The following is a 21208-nucleotide window of genomic DNA, read 5'->3' as shown; positions in this document are numbered from 1 at the left end:
TTTTTACTTATATTTATAAATTCATTACAGTATTAAATTCAATAAAAGTTTTTGCGAAATTGTGTTGTTTTTATTTTCTCATGGTTTATTGTTATTCAGATGAATCTCCAATTTCACTTACAGAACAATTCGGTTCCCTTACCTTATCTTATATTTATAATATATATATACTATAATTATATATAGGCTTATTTATACTTGTCTTATAGTTAATAAGTTTTAGTAGCTTTAGTTTATTTTATTTTACAATTTTGGCAGGGAGACAAACTCAAGTTTAGTAAAATAAAATTATAAAAAAAACACATACATAGAAATAGTACAATACAATGAGTTGCCAGAGAGGAAACGTGACGAAATGCAAACGACCCAAGTTCATGAACAAAACTGCATTCAAAAATAATTTGCATGACACAAGTGATCTAATAAAAAGGATCAATGAACTTGAAGTCAGCAGTTGTTGCAACAGATGCAAAGATGTCATCGAATGGAAGATCAAGTTCAACAAATACAAACCTCTCTCCCAACCTAAAAAATGGTTGGTATCATTTTTCTTTCTCATTGTTTTGCTTTGGCAAGAATACTGTGTCATTGTAGAAATAGATAAATTACAATGTCACAATAGAAAAAAATTAACTATTTGAAATTGCAGTGTCAAATGCCTGCAGAAGACTGTGAAGAACTCTTACTACACCGTTTGTTTGCCATGTTCAGAAAAGCAGCACATCTGTGGCAAATGTTGCACGAAACTTAACGATAACAATGAAGGAAATGACGTAAATGTAAACACGAAGCCGAAAGTGAAAAATAACAAGTTTGTTGTCTTTGAATTCAATTTTTCATATGTTTTTTTTAGACCTTGTTTAAAGATTTGTATATTGTAAATATTGAAATAAGCAAATAATTTTTGAAGCAGCACAAAATCAGAAAATGTTGAAACCGAGCAACATATTGCAAATGTGACTGAATGGAACTACAATGACATGGTAAGCAACATCAATGATGAAAGTGATGATGAGGAGGAGGAGAAGGAGGAAGCAAAGACAACAAATAATGCTAATGATGATGAGTATTGTTATGGTTGTAGTGATGACGACGATGATGGCGACGATGATGATGATGATGACGACGATGATGATGATGACGACGACGAAGATGATGATGAAAATAAATATGAGGATGATTGTTGTTATAAAAAAGATGGTGATAATTTTGTAGTAAATAATCAAAAATAGTCACGAAGCAAACATCATTAGGAAATAAATCTCAGTGAATAACATTCATCTTTATTTTATAAATAATAAATGTACATTATATGATTGCTTATATTTCTGTGTGTGTTTTTGTATGTGTATGCGTATTACGTATACTGTATATGTAAATATATGTAAATTGTACAAAATGTAAGGTAAAGTACAAACACTTTGATTATTTACAATTTTATAACATTAGCTACTGAGGTTGGATAGTAAATAATTTACAACAAACGTTTACAAACAATATAACAATGAAATTCATTCACAAATAAAAGCAACATTAATGATGGGATGAGATGTTCAATGAGCAGAATTGTGGATTGTTCACGAAGTTGTACCGCATGAACAAGAGTTCTTGAATGCACCCGTAGATCCATGCTCGTTTTCAGACGATAACACGTTAATTGTTTTGGCTATTGTTTGGTCTTCTCTGTCTCTTAATAGTCTTTAGAGGTGTTAGTTATTTAATTTGGAAGATTTTAATACTGAAATTGAGATAGTGTTATTTCAATTTAGATGATTTATTGAATGTTGCATGGACATTTGACTGATCCAGAAATCTTCATCATACAACGTAGGCACATTAGTGTGAAATGTTTGAAATATTTATAATAGCAAATAAATCCACCTTGACATGTATTTCATGCATTCGTCTATGTTCAGACCTGTCACTGAGCTTGTTTCGAAGAATGAAGCATTATACTCCTGGCGTGTATTTTTAGGTCGTTTTACTCGTGAAAAATAAATGTTTAAACAGACAGCAAAATGCATTAGGAGTACAGTTAATGACGAAAAAGTCTATGCAGGCTACAAAAATGGATTGTTTCAAATTTAAATAAAACTGTTTTGAATACTTTGTTGGTTAACGTGAACTTACGAAGAGCAAGTAAAAAAAATATACGATAACTCAATTTTTAACCATGTCCAAATATGCCACATAACAGATATCGGAAAATAATGTGCAGGTTATCAGAAAAAACGAGAAACGACAGCTGTTATCAATGTAAGTAGACTAACAAAAGCGAGTCTCCTAGCTTCCCCTGGGTATATGTACGTCCCTACGTCGCCGTTAATACTAACAAGGTCCTTCTTAGAACCAAGTAGCATCAACGAAGTTCCCGGCTCCACGGAATTCTAGGTTAATTTAATTCATAATTATAATGTTTGCCATTCGTATATAAAATTTGAGTTTTGAACAGGTTATCGCTCTAAAAGAAGTGTTTAAGTTTTGGGGTGATAATTTTGATGATTGAGTATGTTTCTTTTGTCAGTTGTACGATTTTTTACAATAGAATTTTTTCGGGTTCTTGAAGTAAAAAGTGATTAATACATGAATTGTGTGCATACGCACCTGAACATCCTCCATCCATGATCGCACGTTGAAAAAAGACTGTTGGTTTGTGACATCGTACATCATTATCACTCCATCAGCTTTCCTGAAGTACTGCTTAGATAAGCTCCTGAACCTTTTGAAGAGGAAAACAATGATATAATTACTAAATAAACAGCAAAACCAATATTAAGTAAGATTGAGAATATTAGTCGTATTAAAATAGAAAAGTGAAAGTGCTCTCTTTAATCGGCTCACGAATATACACTGTGTTTTAAATATTATTTTTCTCCTTGATATCGTGGAAAATATAAAATCTAACTAAAAAACTATTTTAATAACTAGCTAAGCTACATGTAATACAAAATTGTTTCCGTTGCAAATATGAAAGCATGGAGAGAGGTTGAAATTAACCGATCAAGTGTCGGTAAATGAACCAGGAGATAAATTATTTAATTAACGAAAGAATGTATGAATGGAAGAACAAACAACCTCTCCTGGCCAGCTGTGTCCCACAGCTGCAATGCCACAACTTGCTTGTCAACCTTCATGTTGCAAACTTGAAAATCAACCCCTTCAGAAGAAACATTCCCCATTCTTATTTGTCATTGTCAAAACCAAACTAAAGTTTAAAGCATGGATATATATAATCCATGGTTTAAAAGCCTATGTAAAAATTTTTAATTCTCAGTCAAAGTACGATTCCGTGGAACGAGTACTGCACGTATTAAAGATAAAATGCGTATCTGACAATCCAAGATAGATAACGTTTCAATTGGATCACTCAAAAAAAGGTTTAAGACAAGGCAATCTTAACGGCCAAGCAATTGACAATCGAGAAACAAAGTCAGAATGACGCAAGTCTTTGAAATGACCGCATTGCCTCTGACTTTGTACATCATGGTAATAACGTTTCACACAAATTTAATAAATTATTTTACTGAAATAAAACACACCACCAACCAATTGTAGATGATAAAGTGTTCTGAAAAGTTTGCGTGCACACTCTATGAATGAACGTTGTCTTGCCAACGTTGGAGTCTCCGACAAGCACGACCTTGTAAATTCTGCTGGCCACCAAGGACTCATCCAGCATCGATTCATCATCCTGCATGTCGGCATGTGTTATCGTCCGTTATCATCTTCAACAGTTATAAGAATGTTATCTTCATACGCCCCAAGTTATTTGCAACAAGTATTTGCACAAAATTTAAATAAATGACTTATATCAACAGTTCTGTCACCTATTTTATGTTAGAAAATTATTTAAATAACTGACGAAATTCGAAATATTTCAATATAAAGTTTCAATTGTTAACTTCAATGAAAATTGAGGAGCTTCAGCTTACGGATGAATTTGTCGAAATTATCTCAATGTCGTGGACCAGATAATCATCATCCACTGAACTGATTGTTAGGGGGAAAAATTAAAAAAAAAATTTTTGACAACTAATTTACTCTTTAAATGCACTAAATATAGCGCTATGTTCAAATTGTAAGATTGTATGAAGTTGAATTACAATGAGAATTCAATGTTCATTGTTATCGATTAGATACGGAGATTCAAAGCTTCAACTGTAAACTAACAAATTCCTGGGAAATCTTTCATTGGACTTCTCCTCTTCAATTCTACCTTCCTCACTCGCCGCATGTTCAACTCTCCAAGGAGATGTCTTCAATTTTATAATACATTTTTTTTATTCTTAGATACAGTACAATTGTTTCCTATCAGTTAATTAAGCAAACTAACAGATGACGAGTACTCATTCAAAGTCCTCCATAAGAGATGTCACGTTCTGAGAGTAGCAACCATGGGTTTCGTTTTAGTATAGTACAGAGTAATTGCCTTAAAGGCATCATGACTTGAGAACGCATAACTCAAATTTTTTGAAGTAACATCAGCGTGATGTCAGGCATCTATTGCAATTGGCACAGGACGATGCACAGTCTACAATACAAATAATGATTAAGAGGGACCCGTGAGAGCTAGGGAATAAAATTATGGAACCGCTTTCCAGGTCATGTATAGTTCAATTTTTATAATGACTTTCCGTAGTTATTTTATATACATACAAAGTTTCAACACGGTGAATATTTAAGATATTTTATACAATGTTAATGAAAAAACGTTATTAACAAAAAAAAAGAATATATTTACAAGTCGTTCGAACTCAACTGTAAATATATTTTTTGAGATAACGACGAAAAACCCGTTGTTTCAAGTCAATACGAAAGTGAAAATTTGTGACTCTGAAACGAAGAAATTACAAATGTGACATCCTTTACGGAGAGTCTTCTTTTGACTTGTGGAAATGGCTATCGCCATGATGATACCTACTCTTACATTTACGTAAAAATAAAAAACAATTCAAAAACAATACTCACCATTCTAACTTCTATTTCATCATTCAAGTCTCTTAGCTCTTTGTTTTTTGCTCTGAAATTTTATTTTATTCGATCGAAAAACTCATTAAACATATTAGAAGTATTATTAACAATGTGAAACAACTAAACGATCTAAGAAGCAGTAGACGTTGGGCTGGGTAAACTTAATTGCAGTTTGTGTTCACTGAATTATTATTAAATTGCGTTACGTAAACTTTGCGATTTCATGATGTGGAAGCTAATTCAATTTTCCAATCTGTCGACTCAAGATTTTGTTCTGATTATGACGCAAAAATATTCCATGAGAATGCTTAGACTGAAAGTTAAATCAATTCGTTGAGCTATGCCTATTATTTGATATTTTGTGAGTCAAGCAATCAAAAAATTACAGGTCGGCACAACGACACAACTTTTTATGATTGGTTTATATTTTAATGAAAATGCAACGCGTCTACTAGATAACATTGAGATAATGCACAAATCAAAATAATTATATTAAATGTAACTTTAATGAAAATTAAGACTCAATTCCGAGTTTATAAAAAAAAATACATATCTACAGAATCTTACTTGAGGTCTTCAATCTGTTTCAACAAATTCTGCCTTTCCAGGTCAATCCATTCTGCTATTTCAATAGCAACTCTAAAACAAACATCAATCATTGGCAATATTGATGACAACCGAACGATCAACAATCAAGCAACAATCTACCATCAACAATCAACAATCAATTCAATGCTAACTGTTTTTGAGATATCATTTTATCTTGCACCTCATTAGCTGGCTGCAAACACTGCTGTGAATCACTGTACTTTTTCTCGATAACCTGCTTCTCTAGAATCAATTTCTCGTTTTCCGCTTCTGTTTTCTGTTTGGTTCTGTTAACTTCTTTCAGCTTCTTTTCCATCTAGTGATATAAAAATAACTCGACATGTCTAAAACTTACATCTTCATAAATGGAGATAATAAAGAATAACTGAAATAACTGAAAACTTATTACTTCGTAGCAAATTTTACAAATGAAGATAAAACTAAACGAATTTCATTACTACTAGTAAAAACAATAAGTTTATCGATTATATTCGCCCGACACGAATAAACGGAGTGAACTGACCTCTTTCTGATGCAGCACCAGTTCTTGCAGCCGCTTGTCCTTCTCTTGAAGTTCCAACTCCAATTTCTCTCTCAATCTGTTTTCTCGTTCTTTATCCTTAAGAAAAATTCCGAAATTTAAAACCAGCTGAATTCATTTTAACAAAACTTAAATGACATCGTTAGTTTTGGAAACTACTATATATTTAAAAGATGTTGTTGCAGATAAAAATAACACAAAATAAACAGCCGGATTTCTTTTGTAACCCATATTTTTTTTTTAAATTTACGTTAGTGCCATCACCATCACCTTTCAACTTTAAGACCAAATTAATATTTTGCAAAACATCAATGATGTTATTACACCTAATATAACTATCATGTCATTATAGCATTCATATTTTATAACTACGTCACAATCTTTAAAATCTGCTTGACACTTAGCTCAGACGGCAAAAGTGTCACTCACACCTTGCATAGTTGCTACGAAGCAATGACCTGCTTCAAATGTTGTCTGTCCAAATCTTTTGTGTGTTTGATGTGGTGAAATGTGCAATTACGTCGTCAGTGGATCAAAAACCTTTGTGGTCTAATTTTAAGTTGGAACTAAGTATGAAAAGAAATGAAAGCAGCGCACACTTGTCAGCGCTGCTTAGGTACCACGTCATCATTACGTCACCATGATGTCGTGCAAATTTATATCTCTTTATCGGAATCACCATCAGCAGAGTCATCCCTTCATCATCATCATTATTTTCATCCCCTCATCATCATCATCACCTCAGCTCGAATTCTATCCCTTTCTTCTTGCAGTTGAGTTTCCATCTGCGCATACAAGGAGTGTATTTCTTCGTCATGAGCGTTCTGGTGGCTTGTTTCATGATGGTGGAGGATGATTTGATTGTGTATGATGATGATGATTTGATTGCGATGATGATGATGATGATTATATCAAGATGATAATAATTATGAAGATTAAATTCTGTTAAGTATGAAAAAATCATATTAAAATAAATGCTTAAAGCATCGTGATAACACAAGTTCTTGATAAGAAAAATGAAGTTTAATATTAAGTCAGTAAGTACGAAAGAGGAAAAGCTCATTTACTGTTCGATGGATGTTTGTAATGCCTTGTAATCAAGATGTGTCCTCTGTAATGCGCCGACCATCCTGCCTATGAAATCTTCGAAATTTTTTAACATTTCGGGTTGCTGCTTGTTCATACGATACCACAGTGACTTCATTATTCTCATGCTTTAAAGATCAATTTTAAGTTTAAATTTTCATTGGAACATATACAATAATGATATTATGCTACACTATATTTCAATCTTCTATAACTAGATTGCTGCCCGAGATAGTAAGTTATCTCACTCGTCAATCATTCCACACTGTGAGAGATTTTTAAGAAGATTGTTGAAGTTATCAGACTGGTTGATGTTGTTGTCACCAACAACGCTGGGTGGATCATCTGCTTCGAAATCAAACTCAGGAGAGTTGAGGATGGATGGGGATGTTGGAGAGAGACCCACAAAACTTCCTACCAATTGTTGTATGTTGTGAATAACAAAATGTATATTTAAGAATTGTATCAATATAATACAAATTTGCAGTCCAAATAAGTTTTTAACATTCTAAAAATTGTTCAACACAAAATCAGCTTTACAACTATTTTGCTAGGTCAAATAATAACTTCATATATGTTTCTTATAAAAACTGCCAGTATGAACAAAATCCACTGTGAATAAAAATTGAAAAATGCAGATTTTAAAAATGATGGACAATAGACAACCACATTTGAATAAACATTATAGATCAAGATAGTTGAACAATATAATAATACATGGATTCAAATGGCATCCAACCGAATCCATTTGTGAATTCCTGTAAAGTGAGGTAGCCCTGTTTTTGTGCATCCAAACTGTCAAACACTTTTTCTAACTGCTCCAAAGATAATGGTAGTTCGTTCTACAAATTAAATTTAGTATATTAAACAAGACCAATATAGTTGCAAATGTTTAAAATAATACATTAAAATTATTTTGTCATTCATGACTTTAAAATATTATTTTTATTTTTAGCCATTCATTTTAAGATCTGAAAGACACAAAAAATTTCAAATATTATAATTGTAACAATCAAATTTCATGAGTAAAATTATATAATGCAACTACTATCCAACCTATTAGCAAAATTACTGGAGCCCAGCCATTGTAACAATAAAAATAAACCAAAATTTAAAAACAATTTATACTTAAAAAATATTGACCTCAAGTCTGTACATGTCTCTCTTTGTGATGAACTCCTTCCTCTCGTGATCACACAAACTGAATATTGCTTTGGCCTTCTCTGCCATAATCTGCATGAGCTCCTCCCTGCTAACTTGCTCGCTTCTCAACATGTTCTTCACAAAATTTTTCCTCCTCAGTTCCGGAGTATTGTGATGTGATGGAACTTTTGTTGGCATTTCATTGCTTGTTGAAGGATACCTGATACAAATATGAACGCCAAGTACAACCATCATGTAAGTAAAGTTAAGTTATTTAAACAACATAATTTAGACTAATATTGCACTATCTACATATAAATTGTTCCATGGTCTAGTTTAAATTCAGATTCAAAATATATTTTAAATTCAATAGAAAAGAAACAAACGTATCACAGATAAACAAGGTTCAATTTATTGTTCAAATATTGTACAATTAATTACAATGCACCACAAATGATGATGATGTTGGTGGTTTGACAACAATTAAGTCAAAAAGTTCACAACAATTACTTACAGTGGTTGTTGTTATTGGTTTTAGAAAGTAGAAACTGTTCTTAAACTTATAAATCATAATCATCTAAAAAAAGCCTTGAAAGTTATCAATAAGGCATTTAAAAAACTAAAAAGTTATAAATTTTTATATTTTTAATAAATCTAATCCAACACCTTAAGTTCCAGTTTTAAAACGTTCATTTTTCATATAACTTGAACGGTGTAAGCATCATCACAACCAATCAAGGTGAGATGAATATTAATTTACCTGTAGGCGGGCTTAAAACTTTTTGGAGATGGCAAGATTTTCATATGTTAGGTAGGTTTTGGTCCACATATAACACCCGTGCGTTGCATCATATAATTGCCCATATATATAGAATAAATAATAAAATATTTTATAATAATTTTGCCACACATCATTCTTTAGCATTTAATGTCTTTGTTAGATTTTTTTTATGTTGAAAAGTTTTCAATATTTTCAGACAAAAAAGATTTAGCCCATTAGAAGAGGTGTAATGAGACAGTAGAAGTTCGGTTAACGCAACTCATTTTATGATTGTCTTCATAAGCGAGTACAACATAGTCAAATGGAAAATTTTTACACAGCAAGAATTCGCTCCCTATGTTAGTAATAAGTGACGATATTTTCCTTTTTTCGTGCTTTAATGGTTGAAGTTTTTGTTGGATTTGAATAAAAATTGTAAAAAAAATGATAAATTGGCAAAAGTTAAGTAATAAATAATGTTAGATAAATCATTAAACTAAAGTTTAACTAACAATTGTTTGATAAATGTCGCACTTGCTTGAGAAATTGGTTTAAAGATTATTATTAACATATAAATGTCACAGAAGAAACCTATGCGAATGAGGTTTTTCATTGTTATTTATGTGTCATTGTATGTACGTTCTTGTGTGTGAGGCCGGATGTTCGCAGGCATGTTTCTATCTGCCATTCTTATGAAGACATATGTTTATACAAGTTAAATGTTCCCATCAGGTTGTTCATCTTATAACTCCTCTGTAAATTTGTAAGGATACTGCAATGAAATTAATAAATGGAACGATGAATTACACGTAGGAATTGAGCTATATACTACTTGACCTGAAATAAAATTTGCACTACTCCGATTGAGGCTTCCTGATAGATGTATGACGTCAATAAGGTCAATACTGTTCTTATTTCCAATTAAATTTGTATTGGAGTGAATTTGATAGGACAATAACCATTCCAAAATAAGATCTAAGAGTGTAATTTTTGAACAAAAATTTCCTTATAGAAACGAATGGGCGTATAATAATATTAATATTAATAATTTTTATATTGTCACGTTTTACTCTTTACTGAATGTGTTTATCCACTCATTCATTTAGATCGCTAAACTTTATTTCATGTGGATTAAGTTTGACCACTGAGCTATAACAACAATTTAGAGATATAAAGAATGTTAATATATTGAAATTAACGTTGAACTGAAGGCATTTGCGTCGTTATATAATTATGTAGGTACTCACACAACCCGCAACCAACATTCTTCTGCCATTTGATGATTCCGTGTGTAAAATATTATGAGCGTGTGACGTGGTAGCTGTTCTGCTCTCCATGGAGTTTATAACGGGAAGAATACGATTGAGCAGTTCTTGTCTAAAATTCAATGGATTGACCCATGTATCTCAATGTTCTGTAAACATAAGTTTAACCTAAATACAAAATTTTAAATTAGATTTGAGTATTAATAATAAAAGTTTAATTTAACAAGCAATCAAGTTAATTTTTCTTGAATACAACTAGAATCATTGAATACAAATCATTTTAAAGTTTACAACAGGTCTAATTCCAACATACAATTCTCTCCGTAGTTGCCTTACGTAGATTAACTCAATGGTACGGCAACAACATGAAACAAAAATAATCTTTAATTACTTAAACATTTTTCTTAATGTCAAAATTTGAGAATTAATGTGAAAGACATAATTTGAAGTGCGTACAAAGATGTACGATTTAGTGGAAGACCAGATGAATTCGAAGTGAGATAATGATAATTCAAAAAACTTAAATATTTAATCCGTTAACAATTTATCAAATTTAAATAAAAAATAAAAGAAACAATCCACACTTGAAAAACTAGGGGGTGGTCAGGGGGACCATGGCCTACCCGTTGTGAACAGTGCTGTTTTGGCCACACTAACAACATTTGAATCATTTCTTGGCCCTCCTTATCATATTTCAAAAAATTCAAAATTTTTCACATTTTGGTCCAATCGTTAACTTTATCTAGAACCGTCACTGCCTACAATGAAAACTGCTGTCAAGGCCAGATTAACTGAGCCTGGAGTCGGCTCTGGAAATACTAGACTAAAATTTAGTTTTAATTTATTTATGTAAAAATAATTTTTCAGTGTAAAAGAACAGGTAGTTAATCAATAGACCAAAAATTGGTTGGTTCACATTTTATTGAATTAAGTTCTCAACTGAATCATTAGTTTGCAAAAGTTTATTTTTTGTTTTCCCTAATTAGCTTGTTGTCTCCTTTATCGATTATACACCGAAATTTAAGATATATACTGTTATCAAGATGTTAATACTAAGATTTATATAAGTGGTTAATAATATATATATATATATATATATATATATATATATATATATATATATATATATATATATATATATATGTAAACAGCATATATAAATATGTGTGTGCGTGTATTATTATATTGTATCAACAAACATGTAAAGGTATGTATGTCAGTCACAAATATTTCATGCAATTTAATGTTTTACAACTGTTTTTTGGCTTTTCTGATATTATCTAATGTCCGAATTTAGTATTTTGACATTATAATAAAAAGTAAAAATATTATTTTGTTACAAATGTTATAATGTTAAATGTTAATGCTAAAATCAGTTATTTTAATTATTTAGCCCGGTGTTGCCAAAAGAATTTCATCCAATTTATAAATGAATGCTAGGCAACAGTCAGCTCAATAATAAGCAATTCAACAGCTAGTGGTGCACATTTTAAGAAAGTTTAACATAAGTTGTTGTTTTAATGCATAATAAGAGCAACCAATAAAGGAAAGCAATGTTTATAATAATAAAATTATTATAATATAATTATAATAATAATTATTATTATAATAAAATTATTTAACGTTTCGTCAAAAATTACATTAAAATGGGATAATTAATAAAAACAGTGATGAATTTCCTAAAAGACGGTGGGGTCTACGAAATCTCAAGTGCCAAACAAAGCCAAACAAATTCTATTATAAAAAATTACCAATCAAAAGTGTCGGAATACAAATTTTCGAAACAGTCCAAAAAAAAGATCTCCGGCCGTAAAAATAGTCTCCAATCACCGTTTGCTCAGCAAAATGAAAGATACATTGCCCTGTTTGACTACGGAGGGTACGGCGAGAACGAGTTGAAATTACGTAAAAATGATGAAGTGGAAATAATCAGTCGAGATGAATCGATTCGAACGAACTGGTGGGAAGGGAGGATTGGTGAAAAAACTGGTTGGTTTCCAAAGATGTATGTATCTCGAAGAGTTGGAAAATCATCGGCTTACAGAAAGGCAACACCCAGACAATTGAACTTAAATGAAATTGTTATGAACGAAACAATCGGGCAAGGAGGTTTCGCGAAAGTTTACAAAGGAACATGGATGAACCAAGAAGTAGCCGTTAAAGAATTTAGAGATAATCAAACCGAAAACAGCATCAAACACGAAGCCAGAATGTTTTGGCTTTTGCGACATCCCAACATAATATCGCTGTTAGGAGTCTGCAACAAGCCCCCTAACTACTTTCTAGTGATGGATTACGCTAAAGGAGGACCGTTATCAAAAATCCTCCGTGACAACATGCTACCTCCAAAAATTATTGTAGACTGGGCCACTCAAATTGCAAAGGGCATGAAATACTTACATAGTGATGCCCCTTTATCAATTATACACCGAGATTTAAAATCTACTAACAGTAAGAACTTTATTTTTTTATTTGGTTGATCAATTGATTTGCTTTTGTTGGCTGCTTTTTTTAAATATAAAAACTCCACACTTTTTTCTATTTAAATTTAACTAATGTTATGTTGAATGCCAATGAGGACAAGATGTTAAAATTGATTCTGCAATCTCATAAATGTTTTCGTCAAGTCTAAAATATATCGCAGATATCATCAACACTATTAATTTTGTCGTTACAGATACTGTTGTATATACTCGTGTTATTCTTTACATACCTTAAACGTGATGTATCAAATGTTGAATCGTTAGAAACGTTAGCTAGCACTTTAAAAAAGTTGAAAAATGGAAAAAGTTACTAAATAACCAATTTCATTCTGATTAATCAAAATTCACAAATTCACTTCAACAGTTTTAATATATGAAACCATTGAAAATGGATCGCTGGAAAACAAGACGTTGAAAATAACGGATTTTGGATTAAGCAGACCAGCATGTCAGACCACCTTATTGACTGCTGCAGCTGGAACGTTCGAATGGATGGCTCCTGAGGTTTTCAGAGATCACAAAATTTCTAAATTCAGCGATGTTTGGAGGTTATATTATGTAATTTTGTATATTTAAAAGTTTCATTTTGCTTCTATATCTGACGATAAAAATTCTATCGAATTCAAATTTTGTCAGTTACTTAATTGTTACTTCATTACAAATTACGGGTTGTTTTCATTAGGAAAAAATTCCCAAATTGTTTGAAAACATGCTAAATTAAAATGGCTGAACAAATTTTGTACAAATGTTAAAAATACTTTGGAATTATTTTTTTTAATTATAATTTTAGAAAATAATTTTAACGTTCACTAACTGTGTACCAGTTTTAAATTTTATATCAGGCCATTTAATTCCCCCAAACCTAAACAAGAAGCACCTTTTGAAACTTCTAAAACGTTTGAGTGATTGAATATATATATATATATATATATATATATATATATATATATATATATATATAATTTATAGAATATTGTAAAAATTATGGTCTATTACCAACATATATATATATATATATATATATATATAATAAAAATAATAATAAAAAAAATAAATAAAAAAAAGTTTGTACGTTCAAAGAAACATTCAATTTCTAAACGCTTGCTCCGAAGCACTCGTATTTATAAAAATATCTTGTCTATTAGAGTTGCATTTATTTATTTTCAATCATTATTCATACAATCTTCAGGTTTGCTACCATTTAAAACAAGTTTCTCAGCGTGTCTTTCGTGGCACATGGTTTTACAGGTAGATACCAAGATACATAACGTAGATAGAAGTCTGAAACCGCTTATTCACATGGAAAGGTATTGTTTAAATAAATACTTATCGCAATACCGAAAAGAAAAATGATAAAAAAAACAACAAATTACGTTTATATGCCGTATATATAAATGCCATTTTGCGGCTTGACGACGTTATGGTTCGAACATTATGAATCTTTACCTTTTAGGCGGTGGTTTTTACGCGTGTTCACGTGCAGAAAAAAGAGAGATGACGACCAGTGGCGAATCTAAGGGGGCGGGCGGAGAGCAGTTGTAAGCAGTATTTGCATATTTTTATTGAAGTCAGTAAAATTCAGTTTTTACACAGAAAAAATTTACTTGGTCCCCTCGTCAAATTTTTAAACGTTTTCAAAATTTTGATCTTTAGTCAAAGTTGTCTAAATTCGCAACTGATGACGACATTCAACATTTGCCCTATTTATATGTTTACACAGAATGGTATTTGACCTTTGCATCAATCTGGATATAGAAAGTTTCATTCGACCGAAACAGCTCTATCGGATATATTTTCTTATGTTTATTCAGCAATAAATGTACAAAAAGTAACTTTGTTGACATTCCTGTACATGAGTTCGACGTTAGATACTGTGAATCATAAAATCCGGTTGGACAGACTAAAATATTGTTATGATTTAAATAAGATTGCGTTAATGTGGTTCGCATCATTTTTTACTGGTCGGGCTCAGCAGATTTCTTACTCTGGTGGTCTCTCGAAACCGATGAAACTTACGTCACGGATGTCTTGATGATCTGTTTTTGGACCGATTGTCTTTAATTTGTTCGTTGCAGAGATAGTGGATTTAAAAATAAACGTCGTTATTATTGCTATGGGTGCGCAGATGACACGGCGATTTGTGTTTCATATTTTCCGTATTAGAGAAACTGACAAAAACTATACCTGATGTCGGCTCGTGGCTGGGTCAAAGTAAGCTATAGTTGAATCAAACTAAAACTCAGTTACTTATCGATCACCTCACTAAGTCATTATTTAGTCTATTAACAAGTTACTTTATCTATTTGCCTTTTTATACCATTAATTTATTTTATTATTAAAACTTTTTATATTCAAACATATTTTCTCTGTTTTTTATTTATTTATTGGTTCATTTATTTTTTTCTTCGTTACCATTTTATACTACTGCCTTGCATGCTGTAACAAACAGTTTCTGCGTCTGTCAGATCCTGATTTTTAAAGAATAAAAAAAAAGTTCATGTTGGCTGGTACAAGGCAACAAAGATCAGCGGTTGAACCCTCATCGATTCAAATCAGTATGACTGATTTCAACGTTGTGGTCCAAGATTTGTCTAGTAATTTTAATTTTGTGTTTCTCTTTCATGTGATTCTTTATAGCGCCAGTTTGTACGGCATCGTGAGTTTTCTCGATAACTTGGCCGTCGTCATACCAATATATTCGGAATTATGATGCCCACACCCACAAATATTATATTTTGAACAAAGACTCCCGATGCACGTACAAACTGGCGCTATATAGAATCACTAAAATTAATAGCTAAATCTTGGACCACAATGTTGAAATCTTACATTACAATAACAATCATTATAATTTACGACTAGCCGAATAAAATACTCATAGAAAAAAGACATCCGATAATAAATATTCAACAATTTAAAAACAGAGGAATCATCAATAATGAAAACACATTAAGTGTTTTATATTGGACGAAGTTGAAGAGTGTAGATCTAATTAAGGAGTGTTAAGTATTCACTTTGAACAAGCAAGGAATCAACAGAGTAGAGTAGAGACACAGTGTATATATATATATATATATATATATATATATACATATATATACATATATCAGGGCACACACAACATATCAATTCGAACACTGAAGATGAGGAACACCAAAAAAGCTTTTTTGTTCTATCATACATAAAATAAACAAAAATTTTGGTTTTGAACTCAAGAAACTTGAGAATGATTTACGATCAACCGGTAGAAAATTCGAAAAGTTAAATAGGAAGTTAACTAACGCCGAACATGCTGGGATTTTCAACAATATATATATATATATATATATATATATATATATATATATATATATATATATATATATCTTGATAAAAACCATAATTAATGTAGTAAATTATAAGATTTTACAAAATTACTGCATAAATATATACATATATATGATATTTAACATATATATATATATATATATATATATATATATATATATAATATATAAATATATTATATGTGTGTGTTTGTGCGTTCTATTTATATAATATATCCATGTTTATATAGTATAAATAATATTTATATAATTTGTTTGTGCCTCGTGACTATGCATTCTATTAAAAGTTCTACAATACTAACCACTTTGTAATTAATTCGAATGTTAATACGGTTCTTTTGTTGGTGTTGCATTCAGTATTGTAGTAGTAATAGTAGTAAGCAGTAGTAGCACTAGTAGTAATAGTAGTAGTAGTAACAGCAGCAGCAGCAGTAGTAGTAGTAGTAGTAGTAATTATAATAACAGCAGAAGGAAAAATAGTAGAAATCTTAAAATCTTTGTCAGCCATAAAATGCGTTTATTATTTAATTCAAATTTGTTTTTCAAAACCAATTTTTTCATTTTCAGTGTTTAAAGATTTAGAAAAAATAGACCAATCATTTTAAAAATTATATGGATTATTTAAATAACGGAACAACGAATCCCTATTCATGGCTGTTTAGTTTATTGATCCAGCAACCACCATACGATGAGGGAAGTATTCTGGAAAGCTTTACTTTCAACAACTTCAATACAACCGCTATTTTGTAAAAGACGACAATCGCAAAATAAGTTGCATAACCTAAAACATAGTTTGTGACTGATTATTTTAAATTCATATTTGAAAAAAAATATGCGAGGAAATTTAAGAATTTGCCAGACTTAAAATACTGAAAAATAGAATAAAACATAGTTAGACCAAATATTGAAGAATATTCATCAGGAATAAAAATTGAAAGATGGAAGAAAGGATGAAACATAACTGAGAAAGGCAAAAATATGAAAAATAAAAAAATATTTAAACGAATTTTTAAAAAATAACTAAACGTTCAAGAGTTTTTAGCTTGCAAGAATGTGTGGGAAGATTCAAGGGAGCAGGATTAAAGTTAAAAACAAGGGAAGTAACAATAATGTGAACATATTTTATTTATCCAATCGACACAATGAAACTATAAGATATTAAGATAATAAATTGTAACTAAAATGTTAAAATGAATAGAATAAAAATAATCAAATGTACGATCCACCCATCCTCATTGCCAATGACAAGTGCATGGGTGTAAGTTATATTTAAAATAGCATTAGACAATGTTTCTGTCACAATAAATAATAATAATAATAATAATAATAATAATAATAATAATAATAATAATAATTGGAATCATAAGTTTTATATTTTGAACTGAGTTTTAGTAACAGTAAAATGAACAGGTGACAGATGAGGATGTAAAAAAATGTAAATGTTGTGTAAACTGGAAATTAAACTTGTCAGAAAAATTAAATTTATGACAGTTCACAAAATATAATTTGGCAAAACATTGGAGTACAAAAATTTAGTTTTACACACAAATACTTTGTAAATTGCAGTTATGGAGTTGTTCTATGGGAGCTGTTGACTTCTCAAGTACCTTACAAAGACTTCAATCAGTGGCAAATTATTGTTGGAGTTGGAAAAGGTTCTCTGAAGTTGTACATTCCAGACTCATGTCCTCAAGACTTCAAACAACTTTTGCAAGGTATTCAACTCTTTTACTCAAATTTAAACAACGTTTAATTAAATAAATATTAAAATTTATTACAGATTGTTGGCAAACAAATTCAAAAATGAGACCGACATTTGAATATATGTTGAATGAATTAGAAAAAATTAGAGATTCGTCATTCATCCACCAAGAAGAGTCTTATAAATTACTTCAGACTGAATGGATTAATGAAATAGGGAGAGAAATGGAAAGTAGGCGAAGCCAAAGCGTAAATATTTAATTTTAAACCATGAAGTTTTCATAATTTTCATTTCATAATTTTTCTTTTTTAGAGTCGAGATGTGGACACAAAGGAAAAATCTATCGAATTATTTCTGGAGAACGTATTCGAAGGAATTAAACAAGAATATAAAGAACTTCAGTTGAGGGAGCTGGAATTGTTTGAAAAACAAATTTACGTCACCGTCAAACAAATGAATATCAGCAGAGTAAGAAACAAAAAAAAAATATTCAGTTGGATGAGGAGGCGACCAAAAAACATAAGCCTGCCAACAGGTAAAAATGTAAAATAAATTAATAAATTTAATTAATTAATAAATTTAAGTGATTTTATCTACGAAGACACATTCTTAGCCTAGCATCCAGGCATAATATTCGTCACAAACACTATTATGCCTTCAGTTTAACTCTTTCGAGTGCATCTTCACTTTGTTACACCGAAACCTTATTATTGTTAAATAATTTTATGGTTTAAAATATATTACATATGTCATTTTTTCAATTGCTAGTTATATTCTATTATTCCTGAAACAAATCCGATTGAGCACAACTTTTTTCTGCAAGAAAGTATATTGTGCTATAAGTGAGCTTTTATCATACCGGCTTTACTAACTCTGGCTAAAAATTAAGTATTTTTAATTTTACATTCTTCCGTACGAACGTTTATATTAAAGGCTTTCGGCACCAACTGCACACTGTGGTTGAAGAAATACATCCAAATTCACCTGGTTTTTCTGATAAATTAAATCTCACAGTCCAACGTTTCCGTCTACAAACGGGTTAATATTTTTGAAACTTGTTCAATAATTGCTTGAATAAATATACAAAATTTGTTATATTTCAGATAACTTAGAAGCGTGTAGTTCTAGTCACACCAATGAAATCGGTACGCTATTCTCAAATTGTATTATATATATACAACAGCAGTTTATGTATAAGAACGTTTTGCAAATTTTTATTTTTTTTCTTATTCAGCAAACCTTGAACCTAAAAAGACGATAGAGAATGCATTGCGTAGTGTTTTCAATGTGGTCATTTTAGTGCCGCTCGGGAGAAATGAGAATGTTGGAATTACAAAGTGGAAGAGAACTTCAATACTTCCACCAAATAACAACGGAAAAATTGCCTCCAGGCCCTTAGATCTTTCCTTGAAACAAGAAACTAGTCAATCGATGGAGCCAGAAAGTTTTAAATACAAAACGTTTACATCGCCACCTTCCTCAAATAAACCGTTTCATGTCGAGATAAAACAAAATGCCACAAAGTCAATAGTCTTGGTTAGGGGTAATAATCCAATCATAGATACCGATTCATCGTCCGTTTTCAGCAACAGAAACAATAGCATAAGCGCACGAGCGTCCATCCTCTCAAGTCAAATGTCGAGATCTCTGTCCAGCATAACGAACGTAAGCAACGGATCTCCAGCCACACACGTCGACAAGTATGGATCGATAACTTCAATTAAACACATACAACAGCATCAGGAAAAAATAGTGAACAGGGAATCGTTGCAAAATTTAAGTGCCAACAGGGTTGCCGAATTGAGGAATTTTTTCACGCACGTGTTTACCAGTCCTTTTTAAAATAAGTGTTATTTAAAATACTGAACAAATCAAAGAATATTAAAATATAAAAAGAGTAGTTAAAAAGAAATCACTTTCAAGTCTATTTTCCGCTATTATTATTATTATTGGTACTTTCTTTTCATGTACTTTTTCTTTCAGTGTAGTCTCTATTAATTTAACCACGCATTATAACATATTTAAACGTTTAGTTTGAGATATTTTCATGATTTACGATGTTCATATCAATAGTTTTTGCGTTAGAAACGTGAACTTGACAAGAACCCAGTACGGTTTGTTGATTCAGCCCAGGCCTCCGTGAATAATTAATGTGCATCTCACACAATATTCTTATTTTTAACAGACTACGTAGAATAACCAGATATATTCAAATAAAGGTATTCATTATTTTAACCGATTTGTGATTAAATCCATATATATACTCGTTGAAAATGTCAAATATACAATATGTTGAAAATGTCAATTTTGTTGTGCTAACCGGACCTTTTTTTGAAAAAATATTAAAATTTTTAATAATTCATGATGTAAATCGAAAAATTGCAGAGCAAACGAAGTTTTTATATCCCCTTGTTGATGTCACAAAATTTTGACCCACTTCCCCCTTTATGGACGGTTCCTTAGCAGCGTATTGATTGTGAAAAACTCTATGACTTTGCTTCGTGACGGAGCTTTAATATTTTTTACTTGCGTCATTAAGGAAAAAGCATTGATAGTGTGAAATACTAAAAGCCGCAATAATAGCACGCTATTCAGATTCAATCAAAATCATCAAACAATCAAATGTGCGTGTATATATTACTAAAAATATATTATGAATAAATTACTAGTGATATTAGTAAGTAATTGATATCTACTATATGCCGAATTAAAATTAATTTTAAAGCGCAGTCATCGTTGACCAGTTAGCTTAAGCGCCTGGTATTCTGCGTCGCGTGTTGTTTTTGCGTGAATTTCAAGTTCATTTGCCATCATACGCCATAATAAAGCGTGCACACGATGCGGTGCTGGCGCGTACGTACCAGCGTGTGTCGTATGTACCTAGTTTTGGTGAGTAGTATAACACCATAAAACTGGAGAAAATTTACAAGCAGCTTGTTTTCGTCAGTTACATCAGCGGTTCTCAACCTGTGGTCCATGGACATTTGCCTGGTAGTCCGCGAGCAAAGTCTAATAGTTATGCTAAGAACTATGTTATACTAACTATGTGAAGTTGTTACGTCACTATGTGGAATAATAATTATATTTATATAAATTTCTAGTGTGCCAGTACGAAAATTTTCAGTAGTGGTCTGCGGCTGAGACACACATTTTTAAGGGGTTCTTGAATCGCCGAGTTACATGTTAGAAAAAAAAGCGAATGTAAACTCGGCCTTTAAACAAAGTTAATAAATAAAAATTTGTTTCGATTTATATACAGTTTTATTTTTTATTGAGTTTATTTGAATTATCTGAGAAAACCAGATAAAATTTAAATGACAAAATTGTAAGGAATAGAGAATAA

General features: G+C 31.0%; 4 protein-coding genes across 4 annotated transcripts; 2 read left to right on the top strand and 2 right to left on the bottom strand.

Moving 5' to 3' along the window:
* Positions 1-326: 326 nt before the first annotated feature.
* Positions 327-737, top strand: HELRODRAFT_126884 (hypothetical protein; the record flags this gene model as incomplete). The annotated part of the gene is made up of 2 exons (XM_009018279.1): positions 327-535; positions 650-737. Coding segments are annotated over 2 exons (297 nt in total), but the record flags the coding sequence as incomplete, so codon positions are not given.
* An 840-nt stretch (positions 738-1577) lies between these two features.
* Positions 1578-3179, bottom strand: HELRODRAFT_171558 (hypothetical protein; the record flags this gene model as incomplete). The annotated part of the gene is made up of 5 exons (XM_009018278.1): positions 1578-1698; positions 1882-1958; positions 2271-2387; positions 2605-2719; positions 3076-3179. The coding sequence occupies 5 exons, from the start codon at positions 3177-3179 to the stop codon at positions 1578-1580; spliced, it is 534 nt and encodes a 177-aa protein (XP_009016526.1).
* Positions 3180-4346: 1167 nt separating this feature from the next.
* Positions 4347-8527, bottom strand: HELRODRAFT_171557 (hypothetical protein; the record flags this gene model as incomplete). The annotated part of the gene is made up of 9 exons (XM_009018277.1): positions 4347-4379; positions 4969-5020; positions 5539-5610; positions 5712-5875; positions 6083-6208; positions 6841-6931; positions 7435-7600; positions 7926-8028; positions 8330-8527. The coding sequence occupies 9 exons, from the start codon at positions 8525-8527 to the stop codon at positions 4347-4349; spliced, it is 1005 nt and encodes a 334-aa protein (XP_009016525.1).
* A 3497-nt stretch (positions 8528-12024) lies between these two features.
* On the top strand, positions 12025-19969 carry HELRODRAFT_111211 (hypothetical protein; the record flags this gene model as incomplete). Its single annotated transcript, XM_009018276.1, has 8 exons — positions 12025-12805; positions 13202-13385; positions 17730-17878; positions 17944-18113; positions 18178-18400; positions 18799-18903; positions 18969-19010; positions 19100-19969. 8 exons carry the CDS (start codon positions 12025-12027, stop codon positions 19705-19707), a joined length of 2262 nt encoding a protein of 753 aa, XP_009016524.1. The 3' UTR covers positions 19708-19969.
* Positions 19970-21208: the final 1239 nt, after the last annotated feature.

The sequence above is a fragment of the Helobdella robusta genome (genome assembly GCF_000326865.2).
Source record: "Helobdella robusta unplaced genomic scaffold HELROscaffold_21, whole genome shotgun sequence".
Taxonomy (NCBI): domain Eukaryota; kingdom Metazoa; phylum Annelida; class Clitellata; order Rhynchobdellida; family Glossiphoniidae; genus Helobdella; species Helobdella robusta.
This window is presented reverse-complemented; position numbering and strand designations above follow the sequence as displayed.